The sequence below is a fragment of the Molossus molossus genome, unplaced genomic scaffold, assembly GCF_014108415.1.
Source record: "Molossus molossus isolate mMolMol1 unplaced genomic scaffold, mMolMol1.p scaffold_m16_p_15, whole genome shotgun sequence".
NCBI classification, from domain to species: Eukaryota; Metazoa; Chordata; class Mammalia; order Chiroptera; family Molossidae; genus Molossus; species Molossus molossus.
Window position 1 is genome coordinate 25,732,545 of NW_023425350.1, and position 21,592 is coordinate 25,754,136.

At 37.2% G+C, this 21,592-nt stretch overlaps 2 protein-coding genes, 1 non-coding gene and 1 pseudogene across 7 annotated transcripts in view; 3 read left to right on the forward strand and 1 right to left on the reverse strand.

Moving 5' to 3' along the window:
* Positions 1-21,592, reverse strand: part of SOS1 (SOS Ras/Rac guanine nucleotide exchange factor 1) — a 122,872-nt gene that overhangs the window by 88,534 nt on the left and 12,746 nt on the right. Inside the window, exon 1 of one of the 5 annotated variants that reach the window (XM_036263241.1) lies at positions 13,662-13,710. The exons of 3 other annotated variants lie outside the window; for them this stretch is intronic. The gene's annotated coding sequence lies outside the window, so the exon portion shown is untranslated. Of the gene's footprint in view, positions 1-395; positions 842-13,661; positions 13,711-21,592 lie in introns of those variants that run through there. One more of the 5 variants, XM_036263242.1, reaches the window with a different exon arrangement.
* LOC118630967 lies at positions 3,544-4,217 on the forward strand (annotated as a pseudogene).
* On the forward strand, positions 4,610-8,829 carry LOC118631074 (peptidyl-prolyl cis-trans isomerase H-like). The gene is given in 3 exon segments (XM_036263403.1): positions 4,610-4,762; positions 8,091-8,333; positions 8,335-8,829. Coding segments are annotated over 3 exon segments (891 nt in total).
* On the forward strand, positions 12,147-12,256 carry LOC118631353. Its single transcript, XR_004959823.1, has one exon. It is a non-coding gene; the product is annotated as a U6 spliceosomal RNA (small nuclear RNA).

The following is a 21,592-nucleotide window of genomic DNA, read 5'->3' on the forward strand; positions in this document are numbered from 1 at the left end:
TTCATCAATACCTAATAATCTTTATCTTGATTTTTTCAACCATTTCTTTGGAGGCACTGGTCTCTGTAAAACTTACATTTTAATAACCAGCATGATATTCTTTACTTGCATCCCTATGCATCAACATTTTTCCTCCTTTTAAAAAATGGCTGAAAATCAGTTCCAGGAGACAATACATGTTTCAAAATATGCTCTTCCTTCTAAGGGGAGGTAGACTACTCAAAGAATGAAAATGCACAGTACTCAGGCCAAAGATAGTATGGTATTTTTCTTTAAAAAGTATTACGAGTGTGTGTACACACACACACACGTACATATATATGTATCTATGCACATTTAATGTATATTTTAAAAATTCTTTATATGGTACACTGTTTATAAAAATTTTCTCGTACAGAAAGGCTGTCATTCCATATCTTCTTTCACGCCTCAAATGTGGATGCTATCCTGTCTTCTCCCTTTTTCTGTCTTGCACCAAGTAATCTCATTTTCTTCCACATTTTGAACAATCACCTGTGTAGATGATTTCAAATCTATTAGCTTTGACTTCTCTCCTGAGTTTTAGAACCACACTTCAAATAACTTGCTAGATATCTCTACCTATCCTACCAAAACCTCAAATATAACACAGAAAAAAGAGAACCTATAAAAATTGAACAAGAAAAACTACATCTCACATAGAACTGTATCTCACTAATGTGGTGTGTGTGTGTATGTGTGAAAAACACAGTAGAGACAGACCCCTGGTTTCATTAAGATGTAGTCCTAGAAAATATAGCTTTAATTGGGGGTTACATTTCTGTCCAAGGCTCCAGTATCACAAATGATAGCTACAGATTTACAAAACCACAATAATATTAGGATTAAAAGAGGCTTTAGAACTCATTTAACTCAGTCCTTCTATTTAGCAGATGAGAAAAAGGAGACACCAACAATCCTATAATCCTATAGCTAACTAGTAATCCTGTAAGTACTGAACCTGGGCCTCCTGGCATCTAGGCTAGAGCTCTTTCCACTGAACACTTGACTTTCACACCTAAAGGAGTCTGGGAGTGTCCTAATAACTCAATCAGCATAAGGAGCAGAATGCCCATTAATTGTATCTATTTATATAGTGGGCTTCTATATAAAACTTGGCTTTAAATATGTTGTCATAATTAAACACTGGCATGTCATAAATGGAAATGTAGCACTACAATCTTTTCAATCTGAAAAGGTAAAATGATCATTTTTTTTTACCCATTTTACACAAAGAATCACAATGTATTACATAAAATTATAAATATACTAAAAATCCAACATAAAACTAAAATGCTAGAGTAAGTATCAAAATGAAAATATTTAATTAACAGTAAGTCTAATTATCTTATAAAAACATTAAAGTCCTTTGAGGAAGTGGTTTAGGTACCCCAAACCACATTTTAGAAAATGTTCAGGAAAGTATAAATTGATCAGATTATTTTTTTAAAACAATGTTTTTGTTTTTCAAAGAAGCCCATGGAAATAACATAATTCTTCATTAATATGGCTCCATCTCCAGCAACTGTTCAATTTACATTTTATGCTGAAGCAATTCAAACTATTTTCAGCTTGCTGAAATATGGCAGGCAGTTTTATTCACACTATTCTCCATGCCTATCACTCATTCTCTTACTCATTCATCTACCTATTTGACTTCAAAACCCAGATCTCACCTCATTTGGGAAGACAGCCTTGTTTCTTGTCTTTTTCTAAGGCAGAATTAATCTCATTTATTTAACTGATTTACTGAATCTATTAAATACTGTATCTTCTATTAGGTGCTGGATATATAAGCTCACCTCATTTTATTAGACTTCACTTTATCATGCTTTGCAAATACTGCATTTTTTACAATTGAAGGTTTGTGGCAACTGCACTGAGCAAGGCGACTGGTGCCATTTCCCCATAGCATTTGCTCACTTCATGTCTGTGTCACATTTTGGTAATTTTCACAATATTTCAAACTTTTTCATTACTATTATATTTGTTATGGTGGTCTGTGATCAGTGCTCTGATATTACTATTGCAATTGTTTTAAGGCACTCATATAAAATGTCGAACTTAAAAAATGTTGTGCGTGTTCTGACTGCTCTACTAACTGGCCATTCCCTGTCTCTCTCCCTCTCCTTGGGTCTCCTTATTCCTTTAGACATATGAATCTTGAAATCAGGCCAATTAATAACCCTACAATGACCTCTAAGTGTTCACTTTAAATCAAAAGCTAGAAATGATTAAGCTTAGTGACGAAGGCATATCAAAAGCCAAGACAGGCTAAAGCTAGGCCTCTCCTTCCAGTAAGCCAAATTGTGAATGCAAAATAAAAGTTCTTGAAGAAAATTAAAAGTGCTACTATTCGAGGGAACACACAAATGAGAAGCAAGAAGCTTTATTGCTGCTATGGAGAAAATCTGAATGGTCTGGATGAGCGACAACATTCTCTTAAACTAAAGACAAATCCAGAGCAAGTCCCTAACTCTTCAATTCTATCAAGGCTGAGCGAGGTAATGCTGCTGCCGAAGTCTAAAGCTATCAGAGGCTGGTTCATGAGGTTTAAGGAAGAAGCTCTCTCCATAACATAACAGCACGAAGTGAAGTAGTAAATGCTGCTATAGAAGATACAGCAAGATATCCAGAACATCTAGCCAAGATAATTCATAAAAGTGGCCATGCTTAACAACAGATTTTCAATGTAGATGAGGAGACAACCTTGTATTAGAAGGAAATGCCAATTAGGACTTCCATAGGTGGAGAGGAGAAATCCATGCCTGGCTTCAAAACATCCAATGACAGGACAACTCTGTAGTTGGATGCTAACACAGCTGGTGACTTTAAGTTAAAGCCAATGCTCACTTACCATCTGAAAATCCTGGGGCCCTTAAGAATTATGCTAAATCTACTATGCCTGTGCTCTATAAATGGAACAACAAAGCCTGGATGACAGCACATCTGTCTACAACATTGTTTTACTCAGTATTTTAAGCCCACTATTGAAACCTACTACTCAAAACAAAAGATTCCTTTCAAAATATTACCGTTCATTGACAATGCACCTGGTCACCCAAGAGCTCTAATGAAGATATATGAGATTAATGCTTTCATGCCGGCTAGCAAAACATATATTCTGCAGGCCACGGATCAAGAAGTAATTTCAACTTTTAAGTCTCATTATTTAAGAAAAACACTTCATAAGGCTATAGCTTCCATAGGTAGTGATCCCTCTGATAGATCTAGGCAAAGTAAATAAAAAACCTTCTGGAAAAGATTCACCATTATAGATGCCATTAAAAACATACATGATTCATGGGAAGAGGTCAAAATATCAACATTAACAGGACTTGAGAAGAAGTTGATTCCAACCTTCATGGATGACTTTGAGGGGTTAAAGACTTAAGTGAGGAACTAACTACAAATGTGGTAGAAACAGCAAGAGAGAATTGTGTTCGCAGCCGCCTTCACTCTCTAACGCCTGCACCGCCTCCAGCTCGCCTTAGCTCCAGCCGAAGGAGAAAGGGGGTAAGTAAAGAGGTCTCTATACCATGGCTCGTACAAAGCAGACTGCCCGCAAATCCACCGGTGGTAAATCACCGAGGGAACAACTGGCTACCAAAGCGGCTCGCAAGAGTGCGCCCTCTACTGGAGGGGTGAAGAAACCTCATCGTTACAGGCCTGGTACCTTGGCACTTTGTGAAATTAGACGTTATCAGAAGTCCACTGAACTTCTGATTCGCAAACTTCCCTTCCAGCGTCTGGTGCGATAAATTGCTCAGGACTTCAAAACAGATCTGCGCTTCCAGAGTGCAGCTATTGGTGCTTTGCAGGAGGCAAGTGAGGCCTATCTGGTTGGCCTTTTTGAAGACACCAACCTGTGTGCTATCCATGCCAAACGTGTAACAATTATGCCAAAAGACATCCAGCTAGCACGCCGCATACGTGGAGAACGTGCTTAAGAATCCACTCTAATGGGAAACATTTCATTCTTTAAAAAAAAAAAAATTCTCTTCTTCCTGTTATTGGTAGTTCTGAACGTTAGATATTTTTTTTCCATGGGGTCAAAAGGTACCTAAGTATATGATTGCAAGTTGAAAATAGGGTACAGAAATCAGGTATTGGCAGTTTTTCCATTTTCATTTGTGTGTGAATTTTTTTAATATAAATGCGGGGACATAAGGCATTAATGCAAGCCAAAATGTTTCAGTGAACAAGTTTCAGCCGTTCAACTTTATAACAATATAAATAAACCTATTAAATTTTTCTGGAAAAAAAAAAAAAAAGAAACAGCAAGAGAACTAGAATTAGAAGTGGAGCCTGAAGATGTGACTCAATTGCAGCAATCTCATGATGAAACTTTAATGGATAAGAACATGCTTCTTACAGATGAGCAAATAAAGTGGTTTCTTGAAATGGAAACTACTCCTGGTGAAGACGCTGTGAAGACTGTTGAAATGACAACAAAGGATTTAAAATATTACAATAAACTTAGTGGGTATAAGAGAATTTACTCCAATTTTAAAAGTAGTTATACTATAGGTAAAATGCTATCAAATAGCATCACATACTATGGAGAAATCATTCATTAAAGAGTCCATCAATGCAGCAAACTTCACTGTTGTTTTATTTTAAGAAATTGCCACAGCCAGCCCAACCTTCAGTAACTGCCACCCTCATCAGTGAGCAGCCATCAACATGGAGGCAAGACCCACCATCAGCAAAAAGATTACAACTCACTGAAGGCTCAGATGATGTAAGGCAGCATTGTTTTAGCAATAAAGTGTTTTTGTTAAGGTATGTACATTGTTATTTTAGATATAATGCTATTGCAGTTAATAAATTATAGTATAGTGTAAATATAACTTTTATATGTACTGGGCAACCAAAAAATGTGTGACTCACTTTATTATTCGCTTTATTGTGGTGGCCTTGAAGCAAATCCACAATATATCTGAGGTATGTCTGTCTGTATACAGATGAATCAAAATGGACCTAATACTCTGGTATGTAGACTCAAATAAACTGTATATAACTACAGAGGTAAAATGCTATAGTTTAAAACAAACAAACAAAAAAACACTTGATACCGCTCATAATTCAGGCACATATAATTCAAATGTTAAGTTTAACACCTTGCATAAAATAAAACTTTAGAAATGAAAATTCAAATAGTTTTATTAGTTGGTGTCTATTAATAGCCAAATAAAACCTATTATGTAAATAATGCATGATGCCAACGGTTCTTCTAAATTTCTGAATATTAACCTTTATCATATCTTGTATCTGTCAAATTGAGATCACAAGGTTCATTTATACAAGAGACTAATAAATTATTTTACTTCCTTGAAAACAAAAATACTTCAAACCTCTGACTGAAAAACATCGGCAATGGTAAATATTTAAAGACAAGCAGAACACCAATACCTGAAATACACAGACTTTGCTCTTTATCTTTTAAGGAAGATACTGTTAAGAGATTTCTTTAATGAACAGACAGAAGTAGTACTACATTTCCTATACACACAGAATAAAAAACACTTCTCTTCTATTAGATAATGTTAGAGCTAAAGTGTTCCATTCTATCTAAATGATACTCAAAAATATTTAATAAATAAAATGATTCAAATTATTCAAGATTATACAGAAAGGTTACCCTGCCAAATCTTATGACAGCCTTCTGAAGCCATCTACAGCTAATAGTCACTGAGGGTGTGTGTGTGTGTGCGCGCACACACACAATTAAAATAAGCACTTAGAATTGGGTTTAAACTGAGATTTCCCTTATTTCCATTCTTCAAAAATATTATGTTTTACACTTAAATTTACTGATATAGAAAACTTCATATACTTCTTTAAATGCAATTACTGTAGGTACTTTAAGTAAGATTAACGCAAAAAATTCACTAAAGAATTAATGATAGCCATGAATAAGAATCTTATATGATCAGGACAGGAATTCTTTTAAGATACAATCATGATATGCAACTGAAGATGCCACTCATTGAATTTTAAACCTTCCTTAGGACAGCCTGCTTCTATCTTGACAGTTCATTTTGTCTCTAGTAATTTCTAAGATTCAGAAGCAACTTTGTTGTCTATTATTGCCAGATTTTGTGGAATCTGAAAAAGGAATAAGGTCTAAATCAATTCCTAGTTATTTGATATATGAGTCCTCTAAGTGTACTCAGAATCCCTTGGGTAAACGCCAGAAAACATTATATTGAATTCTGATGAATCTTTAATAGCCTTTTCTAGCTAATGGCTCTCTGAAGAATTAGAAAGGCTTCTAGATTGTATTTTGTCATATCTTGAGCCCAGATCTGCTACTTTTATTTATAAATATAACAGGAAAATTGGAAATAAAACTGGTATTCTCAAAACCTTTACAATAGTAAATAATAAAGGTTTGCACTGTTAAATCTCTTTCTCAGTGTTATGATGATTTAGTCAATGTTTGATGCTTTTAGATGCTTATTTCTCCTCATTCTGTGGTTTATCAAAGCAGAAATCCTTTGTAACAAAATTTTAAAGACAAAAATGAAACAAGTTAGAGAATTTAAATCTTTTCCATAAATAAAATGGGGCCTGTTAATTAGCCTTTAGGTCCATGGATGCAATGATCTTTTTTTCCCTCCTGAGCTCCTCTTATTTGAGGGGACACAAAAATGAATGAGGACATGGCATCTGCCCTTAAAGATTTCAGCTCACAGAGGAGCTAGACATACAAACAATGACTTCACACAATATGATGAGGTTAAAATGAATTTAATATCTAAGGTACAATGATGACCAAAACAAAAAGAGTGACCACTGTTGACGGTATATGAGGAGTATCAGAAGCCTTCACAAGTAAAACACACTTGAACTGGGGAATAAAGGATAAATAAGGTGCAACAGATAAGAAAGGAGGGTTTTTAGTATAAAAGCTAGCATACTAAAAAAAATAGAGGCCAAGACAAAATGATGTGTTGGAGAAACTACAAGAGTTAGACCAAAGAGTACCTGTGGGGAAAACTAAGACTGGGAAGGGCAGACTTTGTATGTCATACTAAGAAGTTAGAAAGTGATCAGGAAAACAGAAAATAATTGAAGAATTTTAAACAAAACATTGACATAATTAGATCTGTATGCTGAAAAATCTCTCTGCTACAAGGATAGTTTTCTATGAATCATTCATATTAAAACCTTGACTGATGTTTAGTCTAAATAAGTCCCTTTCCTTGTACTCATCAATGGCAGGGAGTAAGAACATGAAAAGAAGAAAAACAAATTTGCCCCTCAACTGGCACTCATTCAATAAATACTGAAGCTCTACTGTGTACAAGATGCTATTCTAAATGTCAGAGATCCAACAAAACAAGATATACAAACTCCTGGCTCTCATTGAGCTTATATTTTAATTTTTTAAAAAAAAGGGTTCCAGCCATTTGGTTTGGTTTTGTTTGTTTGTTTTTTTATTTTTATTTTTTTTTTATCCTCACCCGAGAACATTTTTCCATTTTTTGTTCAGGTAGAGTGGGAGGGAGAGAGAGGAACAGAGAGAGAGAGAAACATCGACGTGAAAGGAACACATCGAGTGGCTGCCACCCGCACGACCGACCAGGGCCGGGGACAAACTGCAACCGAGGTACACGCCCTTAGCGGAACCGATCCCGGGTCTCTCAGGACCGCAGGCCGACGCTCTAACCGCTGAGCCAAACTGGCCAGGGCTAAGATTCTGTTTTAAAAAAACAAATAGCCCTGGCCGGTTTGGCTCAGCGGTTAGAGCGTCGGCCTGCGGTCTGGAGAGACCAGGGTTCGGTTCCCGCTAAGGGCACGTACCTCGGTTGCAGTTTGTCCCCGGCCCTGGTCGGTCGTGCGGGTGGCAGCCACTCGATGTGTCCCTTCACGTCGATGTTTCTGTCTGTCTCTCCCTTCCTCTCCCTCCCTCCCACTCTATCTATACAAAAAATGGAAAAATATCCTCGGGTGAGGATTAAAAAAAATAATAATAAAACAGAATCTTATTTTAAACCTTAATCTACTGAAATGAGACATAAGTATAAAAGGAGAAACTTCATGCTTCCAACTTCTGCTTCTAGGTTGGAGTCATAGTGGTGGCCAATTCAAGCCCTGTCAACCCTGAGGTGGTCTTTTATGTCAGTTTTGGCAGCCAGGAAATTGGCCACATGAAGATCAAGCTCTTTGCAGACATTGTGCCTAAGATGGCCAAGAACTTTAGGCAGTTCTGTACTGGAGAATTAAGAAAAGATGAGGTTCTAATAGGATACAAAGGGAGCACTTTCCACAAGGCCATACAGGATTTCATGATTCAGGGTGGAGATTTTTTTTAACAGAGACTGTACTGGAGTTGCCAGTATTTACTGGGGGCCATTTGCAGATGAAAATTTTAAACTCAGGCACTCAGCTCCAGGCCTGCTTTCTATGGCAAACAGTGGTCCCAGTACAATTGGCTGTCAATTCTTTATCACTTGCTCTAGGTGTGATTGGCTGGGTAGAAAGCACGTGGTGTTTGGAAAAATCACTGATGGACTTCTAGTGATGAGAAAGACTGAGAATGTTCCCATAGGCCCCAACAATAAGCCCAAGCTGCCTGTGGTGATCTCAGTGTGGGGAGATGTAGTCCAGAACAAAACTAAATCAGACCTCCATCTCTTTGCCTTTGTAGGCCTGCCCTTGCTCTGGGTGATGCTCTTGAGTAAAATAATCTGGAATGGTCCATTTACTTGCCTGTTTGCTGTTGCCCTGTTTGTTCAAGGGACCTTGGAAGTATCACTGATTCAGAACCCAAGATTTTTCGTGTTTTTCAACTGTAAATAAAATTTTTTTTGGTGGGGGAGTGGGGAGTAAAAGGGAAACTATAGATATAACTAAAGTACATGCAATAATCCTTTTGTTTGTTTGTTTTTGTTTTTAATCCTCACCTGAGGACACTTTCCCATTAATTTTTCAGATAGAATGGGAGGGAGGGAGGGAAGGAAATATCGATATGAGAGAGACACACTGATTGGTTGCCTGCTGCACGAGGCCGGGATCGAACCACAACCCAGGTATGTGCCCTTGACTGGAATCAAACCTGCAACCTTTGGTCTATGGGTTGACACCCCAACTGCTGAGTCAAATCAGCCAAGGTCTGTATTCTATCTAAACTTCATATAACCACCATATTATCTATTCATTCCACTCCTTGCCTATTGCCTTGCAACCTTTTCTGGAAGCCATAGCCCCTAACCACATTAGGATAATTCAGAGGAAAAAGAGTTCTGTTCATGGAGTACATATGAAATGAATGAATGAACCACACTGTTAAGTTCCATATAGTATTAGCTATATCATTATGAGTTAAACATACTTCATAGGGTGGGTTAAGAATCTAATCACTGTTTGTAATACCGCCTCTCTAGGAGAGGGTATTTCAAATCCTAAGCAATTCACAAACCTACTTTTGAAACTCAATTCATTATTAAGTGGGAATTGGCTACATACCTAGATAAAAATTTAAGTTTTTCTTTTTTTATTTCAAAGAGAGAGAGGAAGGGAGAGGGAGAGAGAAATGGAAACATCAATGAGAGAGAACATCAATTGGCTGCCTCCTGTGCCCCCAACTGGGGATTTGGCCCACAACCTGGGCCTGTGCCCTGACCAGGAATCGAACCAGCGACCTCTTGGTGCACAGGTCAATGTTCAACCACTAAGCCACAACGGCCGGGCTAAGTTTGTCTTCTTAAAATAACTTTTTACAGTCTCACTGAAGCTTTACATTTAAAAATTCCCCAATACAAACATATTAAATAACCCTCAAATTTAACAGAATTAAGAGAAATGCAAATTAAAGGATCAATAAGATATCATTTTACTCTTATCAGACTAGTAAAAAGTAAAATGATCAATAACACCTATTGTTGACAGCAATGGTAAGAAAAGGTTATTTTATTACCTTGCTAGGAGATATGCTGACTGGTAACAGACTTTTAAAATAAAAGTGTGGCTCAGTTGACTGGAATGTCGGCTGTACACCGAAAGGTTTTGTGTTCAATCCCTGGTTGGTGTGCATATGGGAGGCAATCAATAGATCTTTTTCTTTCTCTCTCTCCCTTACTCTCTAAAATAAAAATAAATAAATATTTAAAAGTAATTCAGTAACTACTATTAAAATTAAAAATAAATGTACCCTGTGGCCCAGCTAACACATTCTTGGGAATTTATCCTCTAGCAATAAAAGGATCCACATATAAACACTGTATTGCACCACTGTTCTTAGTGACAAAAAAAAAAAAAAAGAAATAATGTAAATGTCCATCAGTTAGGAAATGTTTGAATAAATTATGGAATATTATTATTATGGGCTAAATTGTATCCCCTAAAATTTCATATGTTGAAGTCCTAATTCCCAGTACTTCAGAATATTACTATATTTGGAGATAGTGTCTTTACAGAGGTAATTAGTTAAACTGAAGTCATTAGGTTAGGCCCTAATCCAATATGACTGGTGTTCTTACAAGAAGAGAAAATCTGGACACACATATACAGAGGGAAGACTACATGGAGACACAGGGAGAAAACAGCCATTTACAAGACAAGGAAAGAGGCCTCAGAAAAAATCAACCTTGCCAACACCTCGATCTTGGACTTATAGCCTCCATAATTGTAATAAAATAAATTTCTGTTGTTTAAGCTTCTTGTGTGGTTTTTGTTATAGCAGCCCTGACAAACTAACACAATTATGTAGCCATTAAAAAGAATAAATTAGCCCCGGCCGGTTTGGCTCAGCGGTTAAAGCGTCGGCCTGCGGTCCGGAGAGACCCGGGTTCGGTTCCCGCTAAGGGCACGTACCTCGGTTGCAGTTTGTCCCCGGCCCTGGTTGGTTGTGCGGGTGGCAGCCACTCGATGTGTCCCTTTCACATCGATGTTTCTCTCTCTCTCTCTTTCCCTCCTGCTCTATCTGAACAAAGAATGAAAAAGTGTCCTCGGGTGAGGATAAAAAAAAAAAAAAAAGAATAAATTAAGTCCTGTTTGGGTACTTAGTTGGTTAGAGCGTTAGAGCATTTTCCCAATACACCGAGGTTGCAGGTTTGATCCCCAGGCAGGGCACATACAAGAATCAACCACAGCCCGGCCAGTGTGGCTCAGTTGGTTGAGTGTTGCTTCATGCAACACTCAGTTGGTGTGTGTTTATAATGTATTATAGATACACATTTGTACACGAACATGACAACACTGAGAGAAATATGGAATAATACAGCCTAGCTCATTAACATGGGTTAGAGGGTCCTGGCAGGGGAAGGGTGTGGATGAAAGAAAAGAATGAACGAACCACTCCCCTACCCCAACAAAAAACCGTACTGAAAATAATTGTGTCATATTCATGCACTTTTGTAACATTTTATGTACATATATAAATTTTTTTAATGTAAAATTTTCATTTAAATAAAATGTTTTACAATTGTTTTTCTGTGTGTGTGTGTGTGTACACATTAGCCATGGGAAAGGCAATATTCAAAGTCTTTTCCCACAGAAAATAACTACACACATCAAATCCCAAACATGTATCAAGTGCCAAGTTCATATCATCTTTCATTTGTTCTGCTCTAAAAACAATATGTATGACCTTCCCAAACAAAATTTCTTCTTACTTTCTGTGATAAGAGTTCCCATCAATAAAACAACTGATTCAAGAAAAGAATCTCTGGTTTTTTAGTTCTTCTTCAAGTATGTTCTTAATCTTCACACTCAAGTCTTCCAAATGTGGCAGAAATCCCTTTTCAGTGATGCCAATTTATAAAAATCCCCCCTGCCCCAGTGCTCCTATCCATCCTATCCTATTTTGAGTTTTAATCTCATTCTAAGAGGCATCTTTAAAGCTGGAGTAGAAATTCATAATACATGTGTGTCCATTGTCTGTTCTTTGGCAGTTCCCCTAAAAATTCCAAAAGGTGGCAGTTTGTGGCTTGAATATCTTTCTAGTAAGGTTTACTGATTGATTGTCTATACCTCTAAGCATTAGATTCTAAAATCTAGTAAATCAAAGGTATGGAAGTTCAAATTCAAACTTTTCCAAATAGATCAGGCTCTTTGATGTGTGATCATTAACAGTAAATTGATTTACTGAATGAATGAAACAGAATTCTCCATATTTATACTTTTATTTCTAGAAGGTAAAATGGCCAATGTTGGAATGATACAGAGAAGATTAGCATGGTCCCTGCGCAAGGATGACACGCAAATTCGTGAAGCAGTCCATATTTTTTATACTTTCAACAATAAAGATAAAATTTTTTAAATGTTAAAAACAAATGGCCAATGTCATCTGTGAATTCCACTTATAAATTTTATTCATTTTCATATTTTCTGAGTAAAAGAGGCTACATCCCAAATATGATACATGCACACATGATATTGTGCTAGATACTAAGAATATAAGACAAACATAGTCCCTGCCCTCTTAGACCTTAGAAGTACAGGAGGACAACAAGACATTAATCACAAAAAATAACTACATAATAAGGGACAGAGTATTAAAGAGGTTAAATGTTGGCCAAACTGTTTAAATTCAAATCTCAGTTCTTTCAATTACCAGGGTGTAACCCTGAGCAAATTAACTAATCCTTCTGATAATAATTATGTACCAATGTTTACTTAATGTTAGTTGTAGCTTTGCTGCTGTTCTTAGTAGAGGGTGCTGTGAGGCTATAAAAGGGAGCCTAAGTTAACCTAGTAGTTCTGGAAAGGAAGACTAAAGCAGAAATCTAATGGGTGAGTAGAATTTGGGTGAAGAATGGGTTGGTGAAATGAGAGGAGTAATACCTTAGGTAAAGGGAACAGCACATGCAGACATGAAGGGGATAAAATGGTAAGGCTGGGTAGGGCCCAGGTCACTGGCCAGATGTACCAGATGCAGATACACTCACTAGGATGAGGAATACTGCAAGAACAGATTTTTATTAAGCAGGAAGGGGAATAAGGAGATCAAGAGTCTGGTTCTGGACTTCATTATGCTGAGATGTCTTTGAGACATAAAATTAGCAATTAGTTTAATATATGGATAAACAAATCTGAAATCCTATTTTCATCATATAATACCTCTAACTTATCAAAATAGCAAGAAATAATTACATATTAAATCACTGTAAAATAAAAAATGTCACATGAAACAAAAGAAATCTCTTCCCTCACCCTAGACATCCATAATATCCAGTAGAAATTAAATACATTTTAATGCTTTGAATGCCCTTACCCATATATAAATGGCTCTTTACCTAAGCAATGCCTAAAAATTACCTGAAGAGCTTTTTTTTTGTTTTTTGGGGGTTTTTTTGTTGTTTTTTTGCCTTCTGAGCCCCATTCCTAAAGATTCTGATTCAGTATGCCTAGAATGGTTCGAAGAAACACTTTTCTGTTTAAAAATTATGGTAAAATACATAAAATTTACCATTTAACCATTTTAAGTGTACAATTTAGTGGCATTAAGTACTGTTGTGCAATATCACCACTACACATCTCCAGAATCTTTTCATCATTCCAGACTGAAACATTGTACCCATTAAGCAGTAAATCCCCACACCCACCTCTCCCCAGACCCTGGTAACTACTGTTATACTTTCAGTCTCTATGAATTTGACTATTCTAGGTACTTCATATAAGTAGAATCATACATTTGTTCTTTTGTATCTGGCTTCTTTCTGTTAGCAAAATATTTCCAAGGTTTATCCATGTTGCAACATATATCAGATTTCATTCCTTTTTTAAAACTGATAACTCCTCATAATCTTTAAAAAAAGAAACAAACAAAAAAAAGAAATACACTATTTTTAGATCCAAAAAAAAGGAATACACTATTTTTAGATCAGTTTTAGGTCCCCAGCAAAACTGAGAAGGTACAGAGATTTTTCTCATATACCCAAGGCCCTTACACATGTAAGCCTCCCCCATTATCAACATACCCCACCAGAGTAGTGCATTAGTTACAACTGATGAATCCACACTTACACATCATTACCCCAAACCTTTAGTTTACATTAAAGTTCATTATCAGTGTTGTACATTCTATGAGCTTTGAAAAATGTATAAAGACTCGTATAAATTATAGTATCACAGAGTACTTTCACTGCCCTAAAAATCCTCTGTACTCTATTCATCCCTCCCAACTCCTGATCTTTTTGCTGTCTACACAGATTTTCCTTTTCCAGAATGTTATGTAAGTGTGTAGCCTTCGTATTGGCTTCTTTCGCTTACTAACAGGTATTTGAGGTTCCTCCACGTCTTTTCATGGCCTGATAGCCCATTTCATTTTAGTGCTGAATAATATTCCACTGTTTGGATGTGCCACCGTTTTTTTATCCATTCACCTACTGAAGAAAGATTTGGTTGCTTCCAGGTTTTGGCAATTATGAATAAAGTTGCTATAAAATCCATGTGCAGGTTTTTGTGTGGATGTCAGTTTTCAGTTACTCTGAATAAATACCAAGGAGTGCAATTGCTGGATTATATGGTTAGAGCATGTTCAGTTTTGTAAGAAATCACCAAACTATCTTCTAAAGTGTCTGTACCTTTTGCATTTCCACTAACAATGAATGAGAGTTCCTATAGCTCCACATCCTTGCCAGTATTCGTTATTGTCAGTGTTCCAGGTTGTGACCATTCTAATAAGTGTGTAGTGGTATCTCATTATTGTTTTACTTTGCATTTCCCTAATGACATATTATGTGGAACAACTTTTGATATGCTTATTTGCCATCTGTATATCTTCGTTGATGAAGTGTCTATTAAGGCCTTTTTTTTTAATCATCACCTGAGATATGTTTTTATTGATTTTTGAGAGAGAGAGAGAAACATCAAAATGAAAGAGAAACAGATTGTTTGCCTCCTGTGCATGCCCCAATGCGGGATCGAACCTGCAACCTAGGTATGTGCCCTGACCGGGAATCAAACACCCAACCTTTCTGGTGTATGGGATGATGCTCTAACCAACTGGGCCCCCCAGCCAGGGCTTATTTCTTTTTTATCCTCACCTGAGGATATTTATCCTATATTTTGTTCAGATAGAGTGGGAGGGAGAGAGACGAAGAAAGAGAGAGAGAGAAACATTGACGTGAAAGGGACACATCGAGTGGTTGCCACCCGCATGACCCAACCAGGGCCGGGGACAAACTGCAACCGAGGTACATGCCCTTAGCGGGAACTGAACCGGGGTTTCTCTGGACCGCAGGCAGACGCTCTAACCGCTGAGCCAAACCGGCCAGGGCTATTTCTTAAACGAGTTGTTTTATTATGATTAAGTTTTAAGAGTTCTTTGTATATTTTAGATTGCAGTCCTTTATCAGAAATGTCTTTTGCAAATATTTTCACCCAGTCTGTGACCTGTCTTTTTATTCTCTTGACAGTGTCTTTTGCCAGGCTGAATTCTTAAATTTTAATGAAAGTCCAGCTTATCAGTTATTTCTTTCATTGATCATGCCTTTGGTGTTGTATCTAAAAAGGCATTGGCAAAATCATCTAGATTTTCTCCTATGTTATCTTCTAGGAGTTTTGAATTTTCTATTTAGATCTGTGATTCCTTTTGAATTAATTTTCATGAAGGATGTAAGGTCTGTATCTGGCATTTTTTTTTTAACATATGGATGTCTAATTGTTCCATATCGTTTGTTGAAGGCACTCTCTATACTCCCTTGTACTGTCTTTGCTCCCTTCAAAGATCAGTTGACTATATGGGTCTATTTCTGGGCTTGCTATTCTGTTCCATTGATCTATTTGTCTATTCTTTCACCAATGCCACACCGTCCTGATTATTGTAGCTGTACAGAGAGTCTTAAAATGAGGTAGTGTCAGTCCTCCAACTTTGTTCTTCGTGGACACTGTGTTGGCTATTCTGGGTTTTTTGCATCTCCATATCAATTTTCAAATCACACAATATCCACACACAAAAACTTGCTGGAATTTTTATTGAGATTGCACTGAATGTAGAGTTCAAGTTGAAAAGATCTAATACCTTGACAACATTGAGTATTCCTCTCTATTAACATGGAATACCTCTTCATTTATTTAGTTCTTTAATTTCTTTCATCACAGTTTTATAGTTTTCCTCATGTATATCATACATATATTTTGTTAGATTTATACCTAAGTATTTCAATTTTGGGTGCTAATGTAAATGGTATTGTTTTTGTTTGTTTGTTTGTTTGTTTGTTTTTATCCTCACCCGAGGACATTTTTCCATTTTTTGTACAGAGTGGGAGGGAGAAAGAGGAAGGGAGAGAGAGAAACATCAACATGAAGGGACACATCGAGTGGCTGCCACCCGCACGACCAACCAGGGCCGGGGACAAACTGCAACCGAAGTACGTGCCCTTAGCGGGAACCGAACCTGGGTCTCTCCGGACCGCAGGCCGACGCTCTAACCGCTGAGCCAAACTGGCCAGGGCAATGGTATTGTTTTTAATTTCAAATCCCACTTATTCATTGATGATACATAAGAAAGTGACTGACTTTTATATTTTAATCTTGTATCTTGCAACCTTGCTATAATCGCTTCCAGGAGTATTTTGATCCATTCCTTCCAATTTTCTACATAATCTAAAATGTCATTTGCAAACAATGTCAGTTTTATTTCTTCTCTCCCAATCTTGTTCCATTAATTAATTTCCTTTTCTTGTCTTGCTGCATTACCTAGAATTTCCAGTATAATGTTGAAAAGCAGTGGTAAGAGGGCACATTCTTACCATGTTCCTGTTCTTAGTGGGAATGCTTTCAGTTTTTCACCTTTAAGTATGATGTTAGCTGTAGGTTTTTTGTAATCTTTGTCAAATTGAGAAAGTTCTCTATTCCTATTTTACTGAGTTTTTACATGAATGAGGGTTGCATTGTGTCAAATACTGTTTGTGCGTTTATTAATACGACTGTGTGTATGATTATTTCTTCTTTAACCTGTTGATGTGATAGGTTACATTAACTGATTTTTGTTCATTCCTTTTAAGGGCTAATATTCCATTGTATGTATATAGCACATTTAGTTTAGTCATTCATCTAGCAGTGGATATTTGGGTTGTTTCTACTTTTTTTATTTTTAAAAATATATGTTTTTATTGACTTTAGAAAGAGAGAGGAAGGGAGAGAGAGAAACATCGACGAGAGAGAACCATCAAGAAGCATCAATCGGCTGCCTCCCACATCCCAACTGGAGATCTAACGTGCAGCCTAGGTACATGCCCAGACCGAAACTGAACCCACAACCTTTTGGTATATGGGACAACACTCAACCAAATGAATCACACTGGCCAGGGTGGGTTGTTTCTGCTTTAATATATATATAGCTCTATTGATGTTTAGAGACAGAGAGAGAGGGAGGCAGGGTGAAGGAGAGAGAAAGAGAAACATTGATGTACGAGTAGAACATCGATTGGCTGCCTTGTCCCCTACCAGGGATCGAGTTACAACCCAGGCATGTGCCCTGACTGGGAATTGAACCAGCAACATTTTGGTTTATGAAACAATGACCAAACAACTGAGCCACACGGGCCAGGGCGGTTTCTACTTTTTGACTATTGTGAATGGTGCTGCTATGAACGGTAGTATACAGATATCTGTTCAAGTCCCTGCTTTCAATTCTTTTGGATATATACTTAGAAATGGAAGTACTGGAACATATGATAATCCTATGTTTAGTTTTTTGAGGCACACCACACTGGTTTCCATAACAGCTGTACCAGTTTACAGTCCCACCAGTAATGCACAAGGGTTCCAATATCTACATATCCTGCCAACACTTGCTGTTTTTTTTAAAATTTTTTATAAAAGCCATCCTAATGGGTGTGATGTGGTATCTCATCACAGTACTGATTTGCATTTCTTTAATCATTAGTAATGTTGTGTGTGTGTCTGTGTTTAAAAAAACAAACACCCTAGGTAATATATCAATAGGTCACTGATCAAAAGACCCTACTTTCCACAAAAAAATGATCCTTCATTAGGCATTCCTCAAAATAAGGAAGTAGTAAGCAATATGTTGACTCAAAAAGTAGTTTTCAACAAGAGCCAACTTGAAAGAGTCCCTCATGGCCAAAGCTGGAACACCGAGCAATAAAATAAGTAACAACAGTATTATATTAATTAAATATTTGTGTCCATTGAACTCTTAATACATAACTGAGGTGAAAAAAACCCAATGTCCACTTTTATCCTGTTAAAACAAATATAGGCCTTTTCCTAGAGACTTAGTAAGAATTTGCTTTTGTTTACTTAGGGCTCTTAATCATGTGATACAATACCATAACAATTCTGCAACCTCCTTAGGAACAGGAGATACATCTTTTTTTATTTATTTATTTTTATTTTTATTTATTTTTTTATCCTCACCCGAGGACATTTTTCCATTTTTTTTTTTGTTCAGATAGAGTGGGAGGGAGAGAGAGAAACGGAGAGAGAAAGAGAAACATCGATGTGAAAGGGACACATCGAGTGGCTGCCACCCGCACGACCAACCAGGGCCGGGGACAAACTGCAACCGAGGTACGCGCCCCTAGCGGGAACTGAACCCGGGTCTCTCAGGACCGCAGGCCGACGCTCTAACCGCTGAGCCAAACCGGCCAGGGCGATACATCTTTTTTTAAAAATACAATTTTATTGATTTTTTTTTTTAGAGAGAGAGAGAAACATCAAAGCGTGAGAGAAACATCAATAGGTTGCCTCCTGTGCACCCCTCCACTGGGGATCAAATCCACAACCCGGGCATGTGCCCTAACTTGAAAAAGATCAACAAAATTGACAAACCTTCAAGAGACTATCTAAGAAGAAAGGAAAGACATAAATAACTAAATTCAGAAATCAAAGTGAGGACATTACTATTGACCTCACAGAGATAAAATAGATTATAAGAGAATACCCTGAATATATCAACAAACTAGGTAACCTAGAATAAATGGACAAATTCCTATAAACACACAAATTACCTAAACAGACTCAAGAAATTAAAAATCTCAACATATGTATAACAGGTAACTGAGTCAGTAACCAAAACCTCCCAACAAAGAAAAGTCCAAGACCAGATGGCTGTACAGGTAAATTCTACCAAACATCTAAAGATTTAACACCAATCTTTTCAAACTCTTCCAAAAAAAACTAAAGAGAAAGAAACACTTCCTAACTTATTCTGTGAAGCCAGCATTATCCTGATATCAAAAGCAGGTAAAGACATCACAGGAAAAGAAAATTACAGCCCTGGCCAGTTTTCTCAATGGTTAGAGCGTTGGCCCGTAGGCCAGAGAGTCCGGGGTTCAGTTCCCGGTAGGGGCATGTACCTGGTTGCAGTTTGTCCCCAGCCCCAGTTGGGGTTGTGTGGGTGGCAACCAGATGATGTGTCTCTCTCACATCAATGTTTCTCTCTCTCTCTTCCTCCTCCTTCTCTCCCTCCTGCTCTATCTGAAGATAAAAATGCAAAAGATGTCCTCAGGTGAGGATAAAAAAAAAAGGAAGAAAATTACAGACTAATATCCTATATGAGTACAGACGCAAAAATCCTTAACAAAATACTACCAAACTGAATCCAACAGCATATTAAAAGGATTATATGGGTGGTGGGGGAGAGATAAACCACAGAACTTATATGCATGTATTCATGAACAGTGGACATGGACAACAAACTGGGAAAAGGCAGGGAGGGGGGAGGGGGGAATCAGTAGGGGAAAAAGGAGAAACATCTGTAACAAAAATTAATTAATAAAAACAAAGAAAGAAAGAACATATCATCCAAAAAGAAGGATTATACACCTTGACTAAGTGGGATCTTTCCCAAGGATGAAAAAGTGGTTAAACATAAAAAACCAATCAATATTAATATATCACATTAATAGAATGGGACACACACACACACACACACACACACATTAACACTCAACTCAGGCATTTTACAAAACTCAACCTCCTTTTATGATTAAAAAAAAACACTCATAAAACTAAGAATAGAAGGTAACTTCCTTAACATAATATACAGCACCTATGAAAAATCAACATCTCACATGCTTCATGGTGAAAAATTGAAAACTTTACCCTAAGGTCAGGAATAATGCAAGGATGCCCAGTTTCACCAGTACTATTCAAAATGGTACTAGAAGTTCTAGCCATCACAATCAAACCAAAATAATAATAATAACAATAATGATGATGATGATGATGATATAGTAATAAGGCATCCATAATGTAAAGGAAAAAGGAAAACTATGTTTGCTATTTGCAGATGACATAATCCTGTATATAAAACAATAAATACCAAAGAATCCACAAGAAAATTACCAAAGCTGGTAAATTAATTCAGCAAAGTTGCAGGACAAAACCAGCACATAAAAAACAGTTGTGGCCCTGGCCTGTTTTGCTCAGCAGTTAGAGCTTCGGCCCATGGACCAGAGAGTGCGGGTTTGATTCCGGTCAAGGGCATGTACTTTGGTTGTGGTTTGGTCCCTGGCCCTGGTCGGGGTTGTGCGGGAGGCAACCAATCACTGTGTCTCTCTCACATCAACGTTTCTCTCTCTCTTTCCCCCTTTCACTCTATCTGAAGATAAAAATGAAAAAATATCCTCGTGTGAGGATTTAAATAAAAGGGATCCAAGCAGTCCAGTAGAGGGCCACATATGGAAGGCCCTTAATAAATGTTAACTCCTTTAAAAACAAAAACAAAAAATAGTTGTGTTTCTTTCTATACACCTGCAGTGTACAATCTGAATATTACTAATGTAATTCCATTAGTAACTAAAATAATTATAACATCTAAAAGAATAAAATACCCAGGAATAGATTTAATCAAGGGGGTAAAATACTTTTATCCTGAAAACTACAAAACATTGCTGAAAAAAAATTAAAGATGACCTAAATAAATGGAAAGACATCCTGTGTTCATGGTAGGAAGACCATCAATATTGTCAGTACTACCAAAACAATCTACAGATTCAGTGCAATCCCTATCATAATTGCAATAACCTTTTAAATTTTTTTATTTTAATTGATTTTAGAGAGAGAGAGAGAGCGGAACAGAGAGGGAGAGAAAGATAGACACTGAGGAGAGAGAAACATCATCGACAGGCTGCTTCCTGCACACCCCCTGCTGGGGATCAAGCCTGAAACCTGGAATCAACCTGCGACCTCTGGATGCATGGGACAAGGCTCCACCAACTGAGTCACATCAGCCAGGGCCCGATAACCTTTTTATGCAGAAATGGAAATGCCAGTCCTCAGATTTATATGGAATTGCAAGGGGCCCTCAATAGCCAAAATAATAATAAAGAAGACACTTCATGATTTCAAAACTTAATACACAATGCTACAGTAGACAGTGTGGTACTGTCATAAAGATAGACACATAGACCAATGAAACAGAATTAAGAGTCCAGAAATAAGTGTGCATCTATGGTCAAGTGATTTTTGACAAAGCTGCCATGTCCATCCAATAGATAAAAATTAATCCCTTCAACAAATGGTGCTGGGACAACTGGATTTCCAGGAGGAGGGGGAGGATGGGAAGGAGGGGAAGCAGGGGGAGGGGGGGGGGGACACCTAACTCACACCAAATACAAAAGTTAACCCAAAATGGATCAATAACCTA